Source organism: Silurus meridionalis, chromosome 13 (genome assembly GCF_014805685.1).
Source record: "Silurus meridionalis isolate SWU-2019-XX chromosome 13, ASM1480568v1, whole genome shotgun sequence".
Classification (NCBI taxonomy): Eukaryota; Metazoa; Chordata; class Actinopteri; order Siluriformes; family Siluridae; genus Silurus; species Silurus meridionalis.
In genome coordinates this window covers 7,846,874-7,866,210 of record NC_060896.1, presented here as the reverse complement: position 1 = coordinate 7,866,210, position 19,337 = coordinate 7,846,874, and the positions used below count along the sequence as shown (strand labels likewise).

Genomic DNA, 19,337 nt, shown 5'->3' with positions numbered 1-19,337 from the left:
TTCCGAACGGAAATGAAAAAACGCACCTCACCTGTGTTCTGAGCTGCACGGCATCGGGAGAAAAAACTCAGAAATGAGCATCAGAAAATAATAAGGACATATTCCTCGGCCTTGCACACATGCAGTAATACCGGAAAAATTTGGCAACAGGATATTCCCAAAATGACTCTCTGCTCTTAAAGGAGCCACAACATATTTCACCTGTTACACTGTGTTACAGACACTGTCTTTCGTTAAAGCCTGTGTAAAGTTCATTAGTTTCAATGTGGACACCTGCGGCTTATAGACAGGTGTGGTTTATTTATGTTCAAAATAAAAATCTTTGTAAAATTCAGTGGGTGCGCCTTATATATGGGTGCGCTTTATAGTCCGGAAATTACGGTGTATATATATAAAACTATATACATATTTTAAAAAATGTAATTCTGCAAAGCATTCAACCCTGCAAGTCAGTGTGAATTATAGAACAGGCACATTCATTTAGACTTGTGATTTGTTTTTTTTAGCTGGCACAACTGTCAGAGCTGCTGTTCTAGAAAATTAATTAACACCTTTTTGAATAATCAGAAGTGAGAATTCAACTTCGATGTGATGTGGGATAAACAGCCAATGATATGCTCAGTATTAGAAAATGATTAGTTAATAGTGTATATACAGAAAAAAATTATTTTAGAAAAATTCTCAGAATAATTGTTTTGTATAAAGCTAAGTATGATTGATGAATGCTACAAAATGTTACTAAATAAGAAAAAGACATGCAGAAAAAGGAGTCAGTTATAAAATTCGATTTCCTAATATAGCAGAGACCACACACATTAACTGTTAGGGATCAATGCTTTGAAGTCAGCAATCCAAGTCAGGTTCTCTTTTAGGCACTGAGCTGGAACATATAACACAGTTAACCTCTTAGGAGGGTCAAAGCACAGCAATTATTGTCACAGTGTACTTTCCAGCATGCAACCCTGTAAAGTCATAATAGGCATTACAGATTGCCACCAACAACTTAAACTCAGCTCCTTATATGCAAATGGCTTTCAAATGCACTGTGATTGATTTGGCTATAATAAGGAATACCGACAGTTCAACATGAAAATGGTAATAAAGAAATCTTCTAAATCTTTCAAGTAATAGAAATACATTTATAAATTTCAAATAGACAACACTAAGAAGCAACTTTACCAAGCATGTTTTACCCAAAAACCTTTACCATGGGCAGTAGTAGCTCAGGCCATGTGCACAACAATAGGTTTTCATTTAAAAACGCATATTTTTCTCTCCGTTTTGGCCTTCTGTCCACACCGAGGCAGCGTTTTTAGTCAACACAAACAAGCTTTTTGATAAAACTCTCCAAAGTGGAAGAATTCGAAAATGCCATTTCCACATCGCAGCGATGTTTCAAAGAGCAGTATATGTGCAGTACAGGGATGTATACATTTTCTTCTAACATTCATAATAAAAAAGGGTTGATTAACCTTCTTTTACTGCTCAGCTCATAGCTTTCCATCTATGCACATGAGGTATGAGGTAATAATACAAGATTCCCTTCACCAAAACCAAGTTATTTTACAGTTACCACAAATATAATTCCTAGTTTCAATTATGTTCTAATTACCATAAAAATTTAACTTTTAATTTAATTCTATCATATTTAACCACTAATTATATATGTATAAAGTAATTACAAAAAAAAAAAAATGGTAGTAGTGAAATCTCTCTGGCGAGAACACAGCCATTACAGTTAGCTAGATTTTGTAAAATTCAAGGATGTAAGCATGTAGCATGTAACTAAAAATGAAATTAGTCTTACAAAATATTGACTTGAATATTTGGGTTTTAAAGTAGAAGTGACAACAGTAACAGGTCTAGTGAAGAGAAAAACTATATTCAACAAAGCATATAGCTAGGTATAGTGGACAGGGTTTAAACAGAATGTATAGGTCTTTGGGTTGTCTCTCAGAAGGGACCCTTAAAAGTAAAAAAATCGGCTTTATTTAGCCATTTTATAATTTTCATGATAACCTTAAAGCATAAATTTACACATTCACAATGCCCCATGTCTCTCTCTCTCTCTCTCTCTCTCTCTCTCTCTCTCTCTCTGCTTTTTCTCTCATTTTCTTATACTCTTTGCTGTTCATTGTAACAGAGAACACTCATTAATGGAAATTATGCACAGGCGTACAATCCTCACCACTCACTTCCTCTGGCTTTACCCTTCTTTTCTCTGCCTTTTAGGAATAAAAAACTTCCTAATTATCCAAATAAAATGCAAAGATTAGAATTTACTGTTTTGTGTGTTTGGATACTGTAGAAAGAAACTTAATTTGTATAGCAAATTGGTCAACTTTCTACAAGTTAACCTTAACGCAAACACACAAATGTACATATACATTTCAAACCATAATGAGAAAAGGCAGTGGGAAGAAAAATCTCACATTGATGACCTCAAGACAAAATCTTGAGAGGAACCAGACTTTACTGGATAAAACCAGATTAAGGGAATATGAATGATTACACTTCTACATTAATATAGTAAAAATGATTATGTGTGTTTAAAGGATGTTTCGTTTTAGCATTTTGTGAAGAACACTTTTGGAATAAAGGAGTGGTTTGTAGCTATAAGCCTACAGTATCCAGAGGAGATTTTCTAATAATGCTAGCGTGAAATTGAGGTATAAACGCTTTTGTGGTAAATGCAAATATTTCAGGTATCCATGTGGGATGATTCACAGTAGCAGTAGGTGAGTCATAAGTGAAGAAACTCAAAGCTTAGGATGAATCAGACAGATCTAAAGGGCGAGAGCAGTCAACCAGTAGAAGTGTGACAGGATCAAGCAATGGAATTATATCAAGCATAGCATTATTATAGAGTTAAAAGAATGTAGTTTCTGGAAATGCCATTCACTAGATGTTTTTGGTTTTTTTTATCACACTGTGTAAAATTCTAATAAATGTTGTGCAGGAAAATCTCAGATAAGCCATTACTGAAACCCTCAATCTGTAGCATGCTTGGCATCACAGGGTAGAAACTTGTATTTGTGAGCCCTTGTACATTTACATTTGATTAAGGAGTGAAATTAAAGTGGAAGGTTGATGCAAAAAAACATATAGAGAGATATGCTCATAAGCATTGTGTTTAATAGCAGTAATATTTAAGCATATGCAGCTGTCAATATGTTAAGTGTTTATTCTCAGGAACCACAACGCAGCATTCAGTTGAATGAATCCTTGGTGTGTTTTATGCATAAAAAAATTATATTCCTAATAATAACAGTTTCATTCTCTAAACACCTAAGATTGAGTTAAATTTATTGAATAAAGATATTAACAATGCACTACAGATTAGGAGATTAGGATTTAGGAAGATAGACAAATCTAGAATTATACGTAGCCTATAAAATTGAACAAGTATGCTTTTAACATGGTTTTGGCTTTGAAAAACTCAGAGATCTATGCTCCTAAAATAAATTGCAGTTTGAAGGCTATATGCTGACTCCTATGGAGATGATTTGTTTGATTTAGTTTTGAATTGTGTGCACACACAAACAGTAATGCTGTAGTATACTCACCAATCATTAACATGATGTACAGAAATGAGTCCATGGCAACGTCTGTATGCCAATAATACAATTACAGGATGATTGAAGCAATAATAATATAATATATTGGCAGGACTATAGAATTTATAAGGTCAATATGAAAGTAACTGATATTGCCCATTACATTGGGGCTACATAAATTGTGCTGATATTAACTGTGCACTGCTTGTGTTTATAGCAGATCTTCTCAGTCATGTTAATTGCAGCAGCAGTTGTGGGGGGATCATTATGGCATCTTTTTTTGCTTAATCAGTGCCTGCCTAGTGTTGGCTCCTGCCTTAAATGATCATGCCTGGTAAATAATAGAGCCAGATGCAATACCTTGGAGGTAATTGGATCACTCCTCTAACCTCCTCAGAGAGAAAAAAAGAAAACCTTAATGAAATCCATTCTTGAAAGTAAACCTGCTTTCCGTCTGAAATCCATTGGGACAACAAAGCAATATTAATGGCACAACCCTCCTCCTCACTTTCATTTCCATAATTACCACACACCTCGGGTCACGAGGTTATTCGTATGCACCGTTTGCAATTGCAGAGTGTTTGTTGTTTACATTAGCTTATGATTCTTAGCTGACAATTCATATTCTGCTGCTTACTTTGGCTTTATTGTTATTTTCTTTTATGAATATTGAGGCAGTTTTGAATGTTATTATTATTATTATTACATGTACACAAATAATACAAACTGTAATGCACATTGTCTTAATGATAATGAGTTCTGTAATTAGCCTTGTTTAAGATATCTCCTGTGGTTTCATTTGCAATGCTCCACTGATCATTTTATTATTATTGAATTTAAAATTATTTCATAATTATTTTGCTGTTAAATTTATGATCTAACACAAAAGTAAAATACATTTCAGAAAGGTAATGAATGGAAATTTACAAGAACTTGAGCCATATACTGTATTAGGTTATACTCATTTCATAACAAATTGCCCACTGCTCTATTCAGACTTCACAAAGCCTTCAGCATCAATTATGTGTGTTCTTTTTCAGCAAGGTGCAATATTTAGTCCAGGACCACTGCTGACAATTTGGTGCAAAAGCAATGTTTAATAATGATCAAATTCATTATTCATAAAAGGTGTAAAACACACACACACAAATAGACACACACACACACACACACACACACACACACACACACACACACACAGATACAAATCTATGAAAATAATTTAAAGTAAACCTTTAAATACATAGATATTTTAATTAGTTCCAGACATTGAAATAATATTATATTTATAAAATTATGAATTGCACTTGAAGAAAGCTATAAGCATAGATGAGTGCTTGGTTAACCAATCATTTAAACAATGGCTACATATTCTTTAAGACAGAGTACAACGAATTAACAAAAATAGACTAACAAACAAACAAAAAACTTATATTATGGCTACATGACTGCTATAAATCCAAAGTAAAAGTATGTACCAGATCCGATTTACCAAACAGCTAGCACTATTCATGCATCAAATCATTTCTTATATATATATATATAGTACCATTATTATTATTTATATACCACATTTTAAATTAGTTTTAGTTAGTTCTTTAATAAACAAATTATGCTTAAAGGTGATGGTTTAGACCCTACTTCATCTCTGACATTCTGTCTCATCAAATATGTTCCAATCTCAAAGGTTTGAACTGCTCTCAAGTAATTATTGACTTAATCGCTATCAAAGATAAATCTTTTCAATACGGACACCTTTCTAAGAGAAAATATTGATGTAACTTTTGGATTTTTGTCACCAGCTCTAGAACTCGGTACAGACTGCGACTTATCTCTGCGCATGGCTCTGTACGTGTCCAGGGGATATCTCCATCTGTGAACAGACACACTCATCTGAATCATTTATGAACTGGTGTGCTGCACCAAAATGCAGAAGCAAACAGGATTTATGACTGACTTTTGTAACTCAATGACGATGCTCAACCAAAGCTCCCCATTAGAACACAATACACTTTGGGTTTTATTTAGTTTATAGTATGTGTCACATCGCTGTCTGCTTGGGCTTCCGTCTTAAAATAATGGACCGACTGCACTTTAAGGTCATACTCTCACATCCACGTAATGATGACAAGGCTGAATATTAGGCCGTTTGCTATCTGTAGGAAACGACAGGAGAAGATGATGTTTGTTATTGTTCATTTAGTATCTTGTTATAATTTGGACTTAATGAATTAGACTGTCAGCAGTTTCAGCACGTCTAGCAGGTAGCCGAGCGTGCTGCAAACATATGAGCGCTTTAATGTGTGTTATAATAAGATGAATGTGTCTGTGTGAGCTTAGACCTAAGAACATCATTTATTCTGCTGTCGAGTGCCCATGGCTAGAATAATTAAGGATTGATGTGGGTGATATTCCAGCAGCACCACTGAGCTGGTCTCTTCCTTCATGCCTACTATACTCTCAGACTCTCCCCACACACACACACACACACACACACACACACACACACACACACACACACACACACACACACAGTTTTTATCAGTGGATCCAGGGTGAATTTTAATATATAAGACTTTGTGCTAAGTTTCTAGTCTAAATTCTTCTGCTTTAAACAAATAATACCTGGTGTGAATGTGGAATTAACATTTACTAAGGTTGAGCTTCTTTTCTTCTGTGAGAGAACAAAAGAGAGAGAGAGAGACAGAGAGAGAAAGGTAATTAATCCAAATATAGATCTGTTAAAGCTGCATTCACAGTGAATGAAAAATAACAGATTTGCATTTCGATCACCTGCAATCCATTTCTTCATCATTCATATTCGCAGCAAGTATGCTATTTGGTGGAGCAATAGACGTGTGGCTTAATGCGACGCTCGTGTAAAATGAAGCCTTTGTGTAGCTCAGTCTGCGCTATTAATAATCTGCTTTCTCTCCAGACTGGAGGATTAGACTGGAGTAAAGGTGTTAATGAAACTCCACTTTGCTTATTGAATTACTTCACTGCACTTACTGTAATCAGTGTGATGAATTTGCCAGGGGAAAATGGTCATGCTGGTAGGCCAGGAGTTTGGGAACCTTGAATAGTTTTATGGACAGGAATTAGACTACTTTGTATAAAGATGTACTAATTTTTTTAGTGATTAAATTCTCAATCCGATGTTGATATCAGAATAAGTTTTATTGCCAGGTACAAAGAGCACTTTACATTACTAGGAATTTGTCTTGGTGCCAGGTGCAGACATATACACAGATATGAAATGTGTACACAGTTTTTAAACAAACTGTAATAAATTTAATAAATAATGTATACAAAAAGTGGCTTGGCATGAGAAATAGTGCAATTTGGAATGTAAAAGTGAAAGTGACTGTCCAAACATACAGTATATACAGACTTAAAGTATGTACACAATCTAGAATAAAATAAATATTGTATACATAAGTATGAGTTTACATGAAAAGTAGTGCAATTTAGAATATGAACGTGAAAGTGAGGTTTTATTCTGGGTCTACTGGCTGTCAGTCATTCAGGCTGACTGCAGTGGGGATGAAACTGCTGTGGCGTGAGGTTCTGGTCCTGATGAACTGAAAGAGTTTATTTTCATGATGAAAGGGGTCGGCTACGATCTTGGCTGCACATCTCCGGGTCCTGCACATGTACCATATGAGATCACTAAATGATTTTAGCTTTAAATCAGGTTTTTTTAAGATGTGTTAAATCATTTTATTTGTTGTGCAGGTTTGAATGATAAAAAATGTAAAGAAAAGCCACCCCATGCCTCATTGTATTGTTTAGTTACATATAATACAGTTTACACAGAATTATGAGAATGCTAATTGCAAGATCCGTTGTGGCAAAAATCCCTGCGCATTATGTTTTGTTTTACTACAGGTTTGTGCACTTTTCATATAAAAATGTGCACTTTAACCAGACGTTACACTGTGTTCTTTACAGCTTTACAGCTAACATTTCCTTCTGTGGGTTTAAGTAAGTGACATATTTCAGCTGAGGTTTCCATCCTAATCCACATGGGTCGTTACTCCACTCACTTTAATCAGCAGCGGTTTTAGGGTTGTTATGGCAACAGCTCACTAATGGCCAGTAATGTATAGATCTGTTCACCAATATTCTCCCAGCATGCTCAGTGAAGATTTATAGAAATGGTGTCATGGTAAAGTGTCATGGATCGACATCTGTCTTTCTAGTATAGTTAATCTGGTGGGTGTGTGTGTGTGTGTGTGTGTGTGTGTGTGTGTGTGTGTGTGTGCGTGTGTGTGTGCGTGTGTGTGTGTGTGTGTGTAAAGCATTTTTTTTTATGTGGGTTCAGAAGTGTATCTATGCATTTGTTCATGTGTATTAATATGCAATGATTAACTCATATATTATGTGCAGTATGCTTATAATAACAAATAAACAGGGGTGTGTGTGTGTGTCTTTGTGCAAGAGAAAGAGAGAGAGAGAGAGAGAGAGAGAGAGAGAGAGAGAGGGAGTATGTATTAAGCCATGTAGACGTGTGTGTATGGGGCTGTGTTTATTAGGAAGTGTAATAACTGTGTATGCATTTGCAATCGTGTGTGTGTGTGTGTGTGTTAAAGAGAGAGAGAGAGAGAGAGAGAGAGAGAGAGAGTATGATATTGTGTAATTATAGTCTCCCAGACTTTGCAGAGGAGGTGAGGAGACTGTTGAATATCAGCCCAGAACCTCAGCACCAGAGTCTGTGTGCAGGTTTGTGTGTGTGTGTGTGTGTGTGTGTGTGTGTGTGTGTGTGTGTGTGTGTGTGTGTATGTGTATACGTGTATGTGCGTCTGTCTAGTGTAAAAAAATATCTGTGTAAATGAAATAGAAAAGACTGCTGACCTTGAGAATTGTGTTTACACAATGTTTTAATTAATAACAATTATTATGAATAAATGAAAAAAAAAATCAATTGTGGAACTCTCTGGTGGACATGTTGCTACTGGCTACTGGCTCGAGACTGAAGCTGGTATTTTTGTAACTGTGTCTTTCTTGCACGTAATCTAAAGACTTTAAAACTAGCTGTAGATTTAAATATTATTTTGAATGATTTCAAATTCATCTACAAGTTTTTGCAAATTTGGAAAGTTCCTCCTTTTAATGCCTTTATACACTATGTGGCATAATGGCCTAACCATCACACCTATATGTAATATTTTTTCAAACTTTTGCCACAAAGTGTAGCATTTCAAATTCCCGTTCATGAAGCTAAAAAGTCCAAACCTCTATCAGAACTCGTTTTAGCTCTGGCACTGAGGTGGTAAAATTCCATTCAATTCAATTTAGTTTTATTTGTATATGGCTTTTAACAGAAGGTATTGTCTCAGTGGTGAGGCTATGAGGCTATAAATTTGTATAACAAAATGTATAAGTTTAGTGCCTAAACGTTTGTTCCTTAAAATTGTAAGTTTATTTCTAATGAGTGAGTCAGTGGAAATACTCCATGAGATGTCATGAGAATGAAACCTTGAGATGAACCAGACTCAAAAGGGAAACCATCCTCATCTGACTGTTTAGTAATTGGTGCTTAAATGCAAAACTGTTCATGTAACCTGTGGTCCTGGGCCACTGTAGTAGACTGTTGATAGTAATTACAGTCCAAATCCATCTTCAAAGTTCTTGAATTGCTCAGTAACTTTTTGGATCTTTAGGCTTATGATCTGGAACCATCCCCAGGTGCACAGAGTGGTCTCTAATTGACGACAACTCCATCCAGAGTCAGGATGAATCGGGCAGATTTAAAGAACAAAAAAGAACAGGGCAGGAACACTGGTCACTGGTACCTCAGGAGCATGTTTAACTCAGAGATAGAGAGAGAGAGAGAGAGAGAGAGAGAGAGAGAGAGAGAGAGAAAACAGGGAGAAAATCAAATTCCCCTAGTAGTCTTAACAACTGACTCACTGGTTTCATACAACGGTTGAAGACCTACATTTTCCTGAAACACTAAAACACGCATAACTGAATATTTTTTCCCGTTTTGACTTATGTATTCATGTACTGAAAAAAGTATATATAATTCCTCCCAAAAGAGTTTTATGCTGATGGTATCTGCAACCTAGTGAACCATTGTTAATGTATTCATTGATAGTGACTTTACAGCACTTTTGTACGTCGCTCTGGATAAGAGTGTCTGCTATAAACCGTCAATGTAAATGTTAGTGTAAGACAATTTGCCAAGGCTGGCGTGAAAGAACTCAAGTGACCTATACAAAATCCTGACCTCAACCCTACTGAACACCTCTAAAGAAAAACCTGAACACTGAGTGTATCCAGACATCCTAACCCTACACCAATGCCTGATCTCGCTAATGCTCTTGTGGCTGAATGAGCACAAATTCCCACAGCCACACCCAAAAATCTTCATAAATTAATAGGGATTTGATTATAATAGCAAAGGGGGATTGGATGCTCGGAAAGCACACGTGGGTGTCATGGTCAGGTGTCCTAGTGTATTTAATATTGTATTTTATAATATATACCGTAATTTCCGGACTATAAAGCGCACCTATATATAAGCCGAATTTTACAAATATTTGTATTTTTAACATAAATAATCTGCACCTGTCTATAAGCCGCAGGTGTCTACACTAATGTACTTTACACAGGCTTTAACGAAAGACATGTTACACACGGTGTAATGGTGAAAAATGCTGCGCTTCCTTTAGGAGCATAGCGGTATTTTGGGAATAGCATGCCACTGCATTTTCCCGCTATTACTGCATGTGTGGAGACCGAGGAATATGTCCTTATTATTTTCTGATGCTGATTTCTAAGTTTCTTTGACTAACCCTTAATGCTGTTGCCAAGAAAAATAAAAAAGCACAAGTTTTGGAAACCTGTCTGTGCTTATATGATTTCTGTTGCAACTGGAGTTAGCGAGCTCTCCCTTCACCCAGACTCAACGCACTACAACGGCTTGTATCTAAACAGTAGCCTACCAAGAAAGTCATTGTTCACTGTCTTCCTCCTTCCTTTCACAACTATTTCTCTGGGGAGTTTATCTTTTGGCATCGTCGTGCGTTTAAGAAAAACGTTTTTTCTCCCGAAGCTGTGCAGCTCAGAACACAGGTGAGGTGCGTTTTTACGTTCGGAAATTTCATTGGTCTAATGTTATGGGGTTCAGTTTTTTGGCTTGAAGTTTGTGAAACCAGGAAAAACCCAGGAAAAATTCATAAATTAGCTGCTTCGTTGTTTAAGCCGCGGGGTTCAAAACGTGGGAAAAAAGTGGCGGCTTATAGTCCGAAAAATACGGTAGTTCAATTAACATAAAAAAAAATAAAAAATTTTGTTCAATAATGAATTTTAAATATACTCTTACTCAATCAACTTGCTATGTGTTCCATTCACAGCTCTTATTAAAATCTTATCCAGGGTTGTGGTATTTACAGTAACAGAGTGGATCTACTGTATGTGTGAAAGGACTAAGAACTGAACGTTTTAATATAACCTGTTTTTCTGAACTGAGCTCTCCTGCTCTTTCCGGCAGAAATGTGCAATCTTGTCAAACCACTGACCTTTTCAGGTGTTCAAGATTGTGAAATAGAACGACGTAATTGTCTCTTTACACTACCCTACACATCGCCAAGATATCCGGCAACGCTGACTCGAGCTATGTCCCTTAATGCAATTTAAAATTCGTTTTTTGCCCTCCTGGTAGCTTGCCATCTATTACATGCTTTTTAGGAATGGCAAAAAGTTTAAACATGAACATCTTTTGTCAAACCTGCTATGAACAATGATTGAGAGAAGTAAATGACAGCCCATAGATAAATGGTAGAAATTAAGCACCATGGGAGATTCATGACTCCCACCATCCTCCCATTCATATATGATTATGTGCTTAGAAGTCCCAAGGGACTGCTTAGACTTAATGTTAATAGCTAAAAACACTTAGCGTTTCTGAACATTGGCAAGAAAAGAACATTTTTAGATTATCTACATTTTAGTTATAGGCAACTTTGAATGAACACATGACTAGTTCATCAATAATACAGTATTTAACTACAAATTCCTACATGTTAATTACTCAGAATGTTGGTAAACAGGTGGAATGAGCATATTGTTACATGAAAGCACAATACTTTCAACATTATAAAGGAGCAACTGTATTGTTTGTTGTTGTTGTTGTTGTTGTCTCTATATGTACACTGATCAGAAATAACATTATAACTAGGGCTGAAATGATTCCTTGAATAACTCCAGTAAATAATTTGCCTCAATACTTTTTTGTATTCAAATTACTTGACTTGTTGCTAAGCTCTGGAGCACTTTAGACACAGAAGACGCTGCAGAATGAAAAAGTGGAGGAATGGGGAGAAAACAGCGAGGAGAAAATTTAGGCCAAAGAAAATGACAGAAAGTTTTTTTGTACAGAAAGTAATTAAAATAGATATATATATATATATATATATATATATATATATAAAATATAAAATCAATTTTAATGAAAAAAATATATATATATATATATATATATATATATATATATATATATATATATATATATATATATATATATATATATATATTTATATATATAAATACATTTGCATTTTATGTAATAGCCAATTAAATGCACTAAATTGGTTTAGTTTTCACATATATTATGCAATTTTAGAGAAATAAAATTTTATTTTTCTAAAAAGAAAACAAATTACTTCTTCATTTTAAGATACCTGTCTTAATCCCTCTTGTATATTTCAAATATTTCTTTTTAATAAAGAAAAATTCACTTCTTATCCAATTACTCAAATTATTGATGGTAGAATACTCGATTACTAAAATAATTACAGTATGAACAGTATGAACAGTATGAACTGCAGCTCTTGTGGAATGTTTCTGGTCTGCAGTGGTCAGTATCTATCAAAAGTGGTCCAAGGAAGGAACAGTGGTGAACTGGTGACAGGGTCATGGGCGACCAAGGCACACTGATGCAGGTGGGGGTCCATGTAGTCTGATCCAGCAGACAAGCTCATGTAGCGCAAACTGCTAAAGACGATAATGCTGGTCTGGATAGAAAGGTATCAGTAAACCCAGTGGGCTGCAGTTTGTTGTGTACGGGGCTGCGTAGACTAATCAAAACTAGGCAGGTGGTCATAATGTTATGCCTGATCAGTGTGTAATGCCAAATGCCATAAGTAAGAACAACACAATACAGTATGTCTGTGATCTGTAGGTTTAGGTATCAAAGCTTCCAATGCTTTATTATTGGGAATTAAATGTTGTCAGCAATTAATTAGTAGTTTCATATATAAAAAAGGTACCTGTGTAGATCCACATGAGAAATATAAGATGCAAGTGTAAATGTAAGTTATTACTGCTTAAGCCTCATTACTACACAATTAGTGAGATTCAAGGTTAGGGCTGCTATAATGTATATTTATGCATTTTTATCGCAAATGTGACAATGTTTCAACAGTAAAGACAATCACAGTTATTATGTGCATACACTATCATCAGCCAAAAAGAAAAACCTAATTATGAATGGCCTACTGAAATATGTGATGATCCACAGTACAAAATATGGCTCACACATTGTGCTTGCAAAGGATCTGACATTAAAATTAAATTTTTATTATGCCTGTAGCTTAGTAACTGCCAACTACACAAAATCTGCGTCAAGCAAATATTGTGGTATTAACCCTTTCATGCTTTATTATAATTATTATTATGATTATTATTAATATTATCATTATCATTATTATTATTATTATTAAATTTTTTTATTTATTATTTTTTTTTTTAGTAAAAAAATTTTCCAAGCATGGATTCTAATGCCAAGTTTGCATGCTAGCCACTTTAGTGGAGGATACTATGGATCGCCTCCTAGTGACAACTAATTGTAAGTGCGACATCAGGCATGAAAAAAGATGGCAGGCTCAGAATGACTAATAACTCCTAAATAACTCCCAAATAACTCCTAAATTACTCAAATATGATCACAATAAGTAACATCCAAGGGATCATATCATTGTCAGGTTTTTTTTTTGAATATTGAGTTTGCACGAGCAGCAAATTACAAATAACCATGTGTCGACTGAACTTGGCTAGTGAATCAAAATGGCATATAATCTGATAAACAGACTCCTTTTTTTTATAAAATGTGTTTGAGCAGCTGTAACTCCTGTAATATCCTCTTTATTGTGTCTTTCTAAAGCAAATGCAATTTGTGTTGTGCATTCATCACCGCAAAGTGTCATTTATGTTTTGAAAATGTTTCTGCACATTTGCACATTAATTTCCAGACTGTTGATGTGTTTGGTGCAGAGTCAACGCAAAATGACTTCAAATGTGTGACCAGTCTTTGTTAATAAGACTGGCATGCATGGGGCACACATCCTTTGTTGATTCACTCAACATTCAGTAATGATTTTTGGGAAACACCCCTATGCTAATTTGTGAAAGTGGCAAATGTTTAGCTCTTTTAACATTCAAATCATGTCCTTAATTAAACCCACTGATGTAGTGTATGGTTTATCTTTTTTCAGGCTTTGGCAACTGCTGCAGAAAACTTCCAGATGGAGCATCAGTGGACGGAAGAGTTTGACGTAAGTAATTGATCTGGATATCATGTTGCATTATTAATAATAAGGCGCCAATGAAATCCATTTCATTGCTCATTTCAGAACTGTGGCCTTCTTGTTCACAGTAATAAATGCACATATGCATGCTTTGGTATTATTTCACATTTGCTTTGAACTTTAAAATGCTTGATGTCAGGCTTAATATTATACCCACCCAGTTGAAAAAAACATCTCTGCACATGAACTGTTTCAGATTTCAGACCAATTTTCCATTGTAAAATACTACTACTACTGCTACTTCTACTAATACCAAACTACTGAAAAACTTGCAGTACTACTAAAACCAAACTTGTAAAAAACATAAACTCCCAGCACTTGTTTGTAGGTTCAGAATTGTACACATTACTTTTTTATCTAAATGCTGAATACTTTGAATATTTTCAGTCAGATTACAGTACTTTCTGTTCTATTTGAACGCCTGCCTCATAAAAAATTGTAACTATAAAAATATACAGTTACAATTAGATACAGAATTAATCAGTGATTGTAAACAGTTCCTGATTACCTTACTGTGCTAGGTGAATGATTATTGCACGTCATTTTACTTGTATAGTGGATATGTCAATTTTTATAAATGGGTTGATGTACAAGATCAATTTGATGAACTGGAGAATTTATTTTTTTGAATGAGAAGAAAATAGTACAAGGAGTTAACACTAGTAGCTTAATTATTAGTAGAAACGCAATACAAATTCATGTACACTATTGATAAAGGTTTGTGGACACTTGACCACATTGGTATGTGCATTCCATTTCCTTTGTTATATTAACCTCAACTCTTCTAGGAAGATGTTCCACGAGATTTTGGAGTAGATTTGTGCACATTCAGCAGCAAGGGTGTTAGCAAAGTTCCAATTGAGGTAGGGTTGAAGTCAGAGCTCTAAAGCAAGCTTCTCAAGATCTTTCACTTTAAACCATGTAAATCATATCTTTATGGAGCTCGCTTTGTGCACAGGGTCTCATAGTTGAAGGGAAAATTTACTGCTTTCACATTCAGAAACAACCTATACAATTGTGTGCCTTCAACTTTGTGGTAGATGTTTGGGAAAAATCACATATGGCTGGAAAAGTTGGGTTTTCCAATACTTTTGTCCAAATGCTGTACTGGTATAAGTGGGATAATCAACAGCTTCGTGTGCATTACACCATTTGTTATCTGGATTACCCCTTACATGTTGCACACCATATTGCAATTGTTTATATATTTGTCTATTGTGCTTAAAACGTGGGAAAAAAGTAGCGGCTTGTAGTCCGAAAAATACGGTACTAATGTAAATAAAACAAATAAAAAATGTAAATGTTGTCTATTGATAAATGACATGAGAGACAAATATCAATGCTGCAAGCTTAGTCTGTTTCATGTTTTGTGTTTTAATTGCATTTATTTTACTGAAACCGTCTTTCACAGCAGCAGGTGTCTGGACATAATTTAATCAGGAGCATCTCAAGCTTTTTCAGCTCTTTGTACTCAAACAGATTGCACCAAAATGTAACGAAGTCAGACACGAACAAAACCTTTAGGTCGCCGCCATCACAAATAAGACCAGGTGCTTGGGAATCAAAACATGTTTCACAAACTTTTGATGTATTATTCTTTTCTAGATTGTCTCACCCATGTTTTCTCATCTCTCTCAGCAACACTCTCATCTAGACTCTGCTTTTGTGAAGCTAAAGTTCAGCATTTCAATCAGAGAGATTGCATTCTGTTTTGCAATAAAAGTCAACAAATGTATACAATTTTTGGATTGATATGTCTCTCTGTGCTGATCTTTCATACGGAATTAAATAAACAGGATGAATAAAATGAATTTGGGCTTCTGCATCACTTTTTCCTTAATAGCAAACGCAAGCCTTATTGCCATTTGCAGCAAACACAAAATAAGGTACAAGACTAATTTAATTCCACAAACTACTCAATACAGACTGAAAGACTCAGCCACTGACTTTTTTTGCCAGTGACTGGATGTTGTATTCTTCATCATCTAAATTGCAGATGCTCCTTCCTTTCTCTCTGGACCACTGATATGTGACAAGGTATCTTTTATATTGTTCTCTCCAATGTCTGAGATTACTTTTTCTTCATCTCAATGCATTAGTGCCTGTCTGTGTGCATGTAAAATTGATGCTTTAATTTAGCCTTTATGTTGCTCTTCTCCCTGGCGATCGTGGCCGAGTATCAGTGCAACACCATGAGATGTAAAACTAGCTCTTTTTTTTTTGTTGCTGGCAGCAAGTCCTAACACTGCTATCGAGGTCTTGAATAGCCTCAGGCTCGGTTGTAACTAACTTTAAAGTCTTTTTTGACATGAATATAACAAGGACATTAGGCTCTGAAAGACTATTATGTGTTCAATTCATGTTTCATGCATGAATTGTGGAACTACATGTTTCATGTTGTACTTTTTTTGTTTTCTGAGATACATGATATCCCGTGTAGCTACTGAAGGTCCATAATAAATTAATAACATTTCATTTTCAATAAATAATAACAGTTAACACTGATCATCCTGTTCAAATTAAATTTTACATCCCTTTGCTCTTACTTTATAATATCGCCTTCTTACAACTATTCCGTAATAGTCGGGTCCCTCAGCTGTCATAAGAGTAAAAAGATCGATATTAAAATCAGATAGCCACTTTTAAAATTGCAGGATAATGCAAAAAAGCCTGAATAATAATGTGCGAACACATAGTTTGCAGTTCCTGGAGATGTTTTCCGAAGAAGAAATGCCAGATTTTCTGCTCTGGAAAAATAAGTGACTCATGAAAAAAGAACTGCATAACATAAACACATAATTGATCATCCAGGTAAAAACACACAGTATTACAAATAAATGTTTTACATTTTAAATCATATATTTTTGTTAGATATCATATGTTTTCTTTGCATGTGTGTATATTCAGTTATTATTGTGTCTTGTGGGTTGTATGTAAACATCTGCTTTATAAATGACCTATTTAGAGCAAAATACTTTTTTTTAATCAACCCTTTTATGTATTTTTTTTTAAAATTATTTTTAATAATGCAAACTTATGACCTTAAACTTACACTATACAGACAAACAATAGTATTGAAACACTTGCATTTTCGACATATACAATATGATTCCTGACTCTTGACTTTTCCTCTACTTTTTCCATATATGGTTCTTGACTTCTCCTGACTTTTCATATGTGGTTCTTCCCTGAAAAACTGGAGGCACACAGTTGTACAGGTTGACTTTGCATTTAATTTCCACTTTACTTGAACTAGGAGAGCCAAACCTATTCCAATACCTCTGTGCACAAAGCCAGTTCCATGAAGATATGATTAAAGATATGGGTTGCAGTAAAATATTGTGAGTGGCCTGCTATAGAGCTCTGACCTCAACACTACTGAAATTCCTTATGATATATCGGAACAATGACTGTACACCAGGCCTCCTCACTCTACATCATGACTATACTAATGCCTTTGTGGCAGAATGAGTACAAATCTCCACAACTAAAATCTAGGGGAACACATTTCCAGAAGAGTGAAGGTTCTTGTAACAGCAAATGCGAACTAAATGTGGAATGGGATGTTCAAAAAGCACATACAAATCTCTTGGTCAGGTGTCCACATATTTCATTTATATAGTTTTTACCTTGGCATACAGCCTGTATGCAGGCAGTCAGGATACATTATAGAATGAGTTTGAGATTAAAGCATATTTGAATTATAACTATCTTTCAAACATGCAACTTTCTCAGTTTAATCCCATGTATAACCTACAGAATACATAAAAAATACTTTGAGTCATTTTCTTCCAGTTGTATTGGTGTTACACAAAGCCAATAGAAAACAGAAGATGTCTTTGTGCATCATTTAAAGTGTTTAACCCCCAAGACAATGATCTAATTTCATGCCAGCAAAGTAAAAATATATTGATGGATAATTGTATATTGATGTTAAAAATGTATATTGATGTTTTGAAGATGGAGTGATCTCAATATATATACAGCTGCAAACCAGTAATGAGTAGCGTACAGTGGCTTGAATGAGTATTGACCGAAAGGATTTGCATTAGTATTCTTGGCCATCTAGTCTGACAGAGTGCATGGTAGGTTTGCCAAGAAAAGTGGCCAGGATCCAAATTAGGATCCATACATGCAAAACAGATAGAGCTATATTCTAAAAGACTTGCAGCGGTAATTGCGGCCAAAGTTGGATCTTCACACTCAGGGGATGACCGACAAATGTATGCTTTTTTTAATGTTTTGTTTTCTTTAACTAACCTTTATGCAATAATGAAATGTATATTGCATGTCAGACACTGCATTGATCCAAATCGGTCTCAAATGTGGAGGTCTGGATATTTATATAATGCACTGCTTTCAAATACATCTAATTTATTTGATTATCTTTCCACCAATACACTTGTCGATGTACAAACTGATTTTAATTATTACAATTGAATCGACAGATGCTAGAGTTTATGAAGTGAGATTAACAGAATGGAATGTGCCCTGACAAATATAAAAATCTGTTTTATTAGTTTTTTTTTTTTTTAACAGCATGATAAAAAACTGGCTGACAATACTGTCAGTGTCGACACTGTCATACTGTCGACTGGCTTCTGGATTTTATATAAAAATATACAAACCTTCATGTTGATCATTACCCATCCAATATTAATTTTAAATGAATATATATAAAAATATATATAAACCTCCTTGTGAGCACAGCCTTTGTGTGTGTGTGTGTGTGTGTGTGTGTGTGTGTGTGTGTGTGTGTGTGTTTAAATCTAGTAAAAGCTATACCTAAAACCTTTGTTGTGTTTCTTTCCCATGCAGGAGAACGACATAGTCTATTATAATGCCAAGGACAATGTAAGTAACAGGTTGTATTTCAGCACACTGCATACTACATGATTCTCGTTTAGTAGTAGTGTGTGTGTGTGATTCTCTTTTTTATCATTGGTACGTGTTGCTCGTTAGTTTAGCTCCCTGTAATTTTTTCCCCCAGTCTGACTATGTATTGATTCACAAATCATTCGACTAAAAAGCACGAAGCAAAAATCTTCAACTCTGACCCTCAGCCTAGACAATACAGTCTCTGAGATGCCATTTATCACACCTGCCAATTAGCATAGAGACGGAGCAGCTACATGGGGAGAGCTGACGCAGAATTAGACGCACAATGAAGAGCTGGAATGATGCG

At 35.1% G+C, this 19,337-nt stretch overlaps 1 protein-coding gene across 8 annotated transcripts in view; it reads left to right on the top strand.

The window, feature by feature from the left end:
- Positions 1-19,337, top strand: part of LOC124395491 (voltage-dependent calcium channel subunit alpha-2/delta-1) — a 111,654-nt gene that overhangs the window by 30,686 nt on the left and 61,631 nt on the right. For all 8 annotated transcript variants that reach the window (XM_046864015.1, XM_046864012.1, XM_046864016.1 and 5 more), the window contains exons 4-5: positions 14,060-14,119; positions 18,971-19,006. In XM_046864015.1, coding sequence (XP_046719971.1) covers positions 14,060-14,119; positions 18,971-19,006 — 96 coding nt within the window. The remainder of the gene's footprint in view (positions 1-14,059; positions 14,120-18,970; positions 19,007-19,337) is intronic.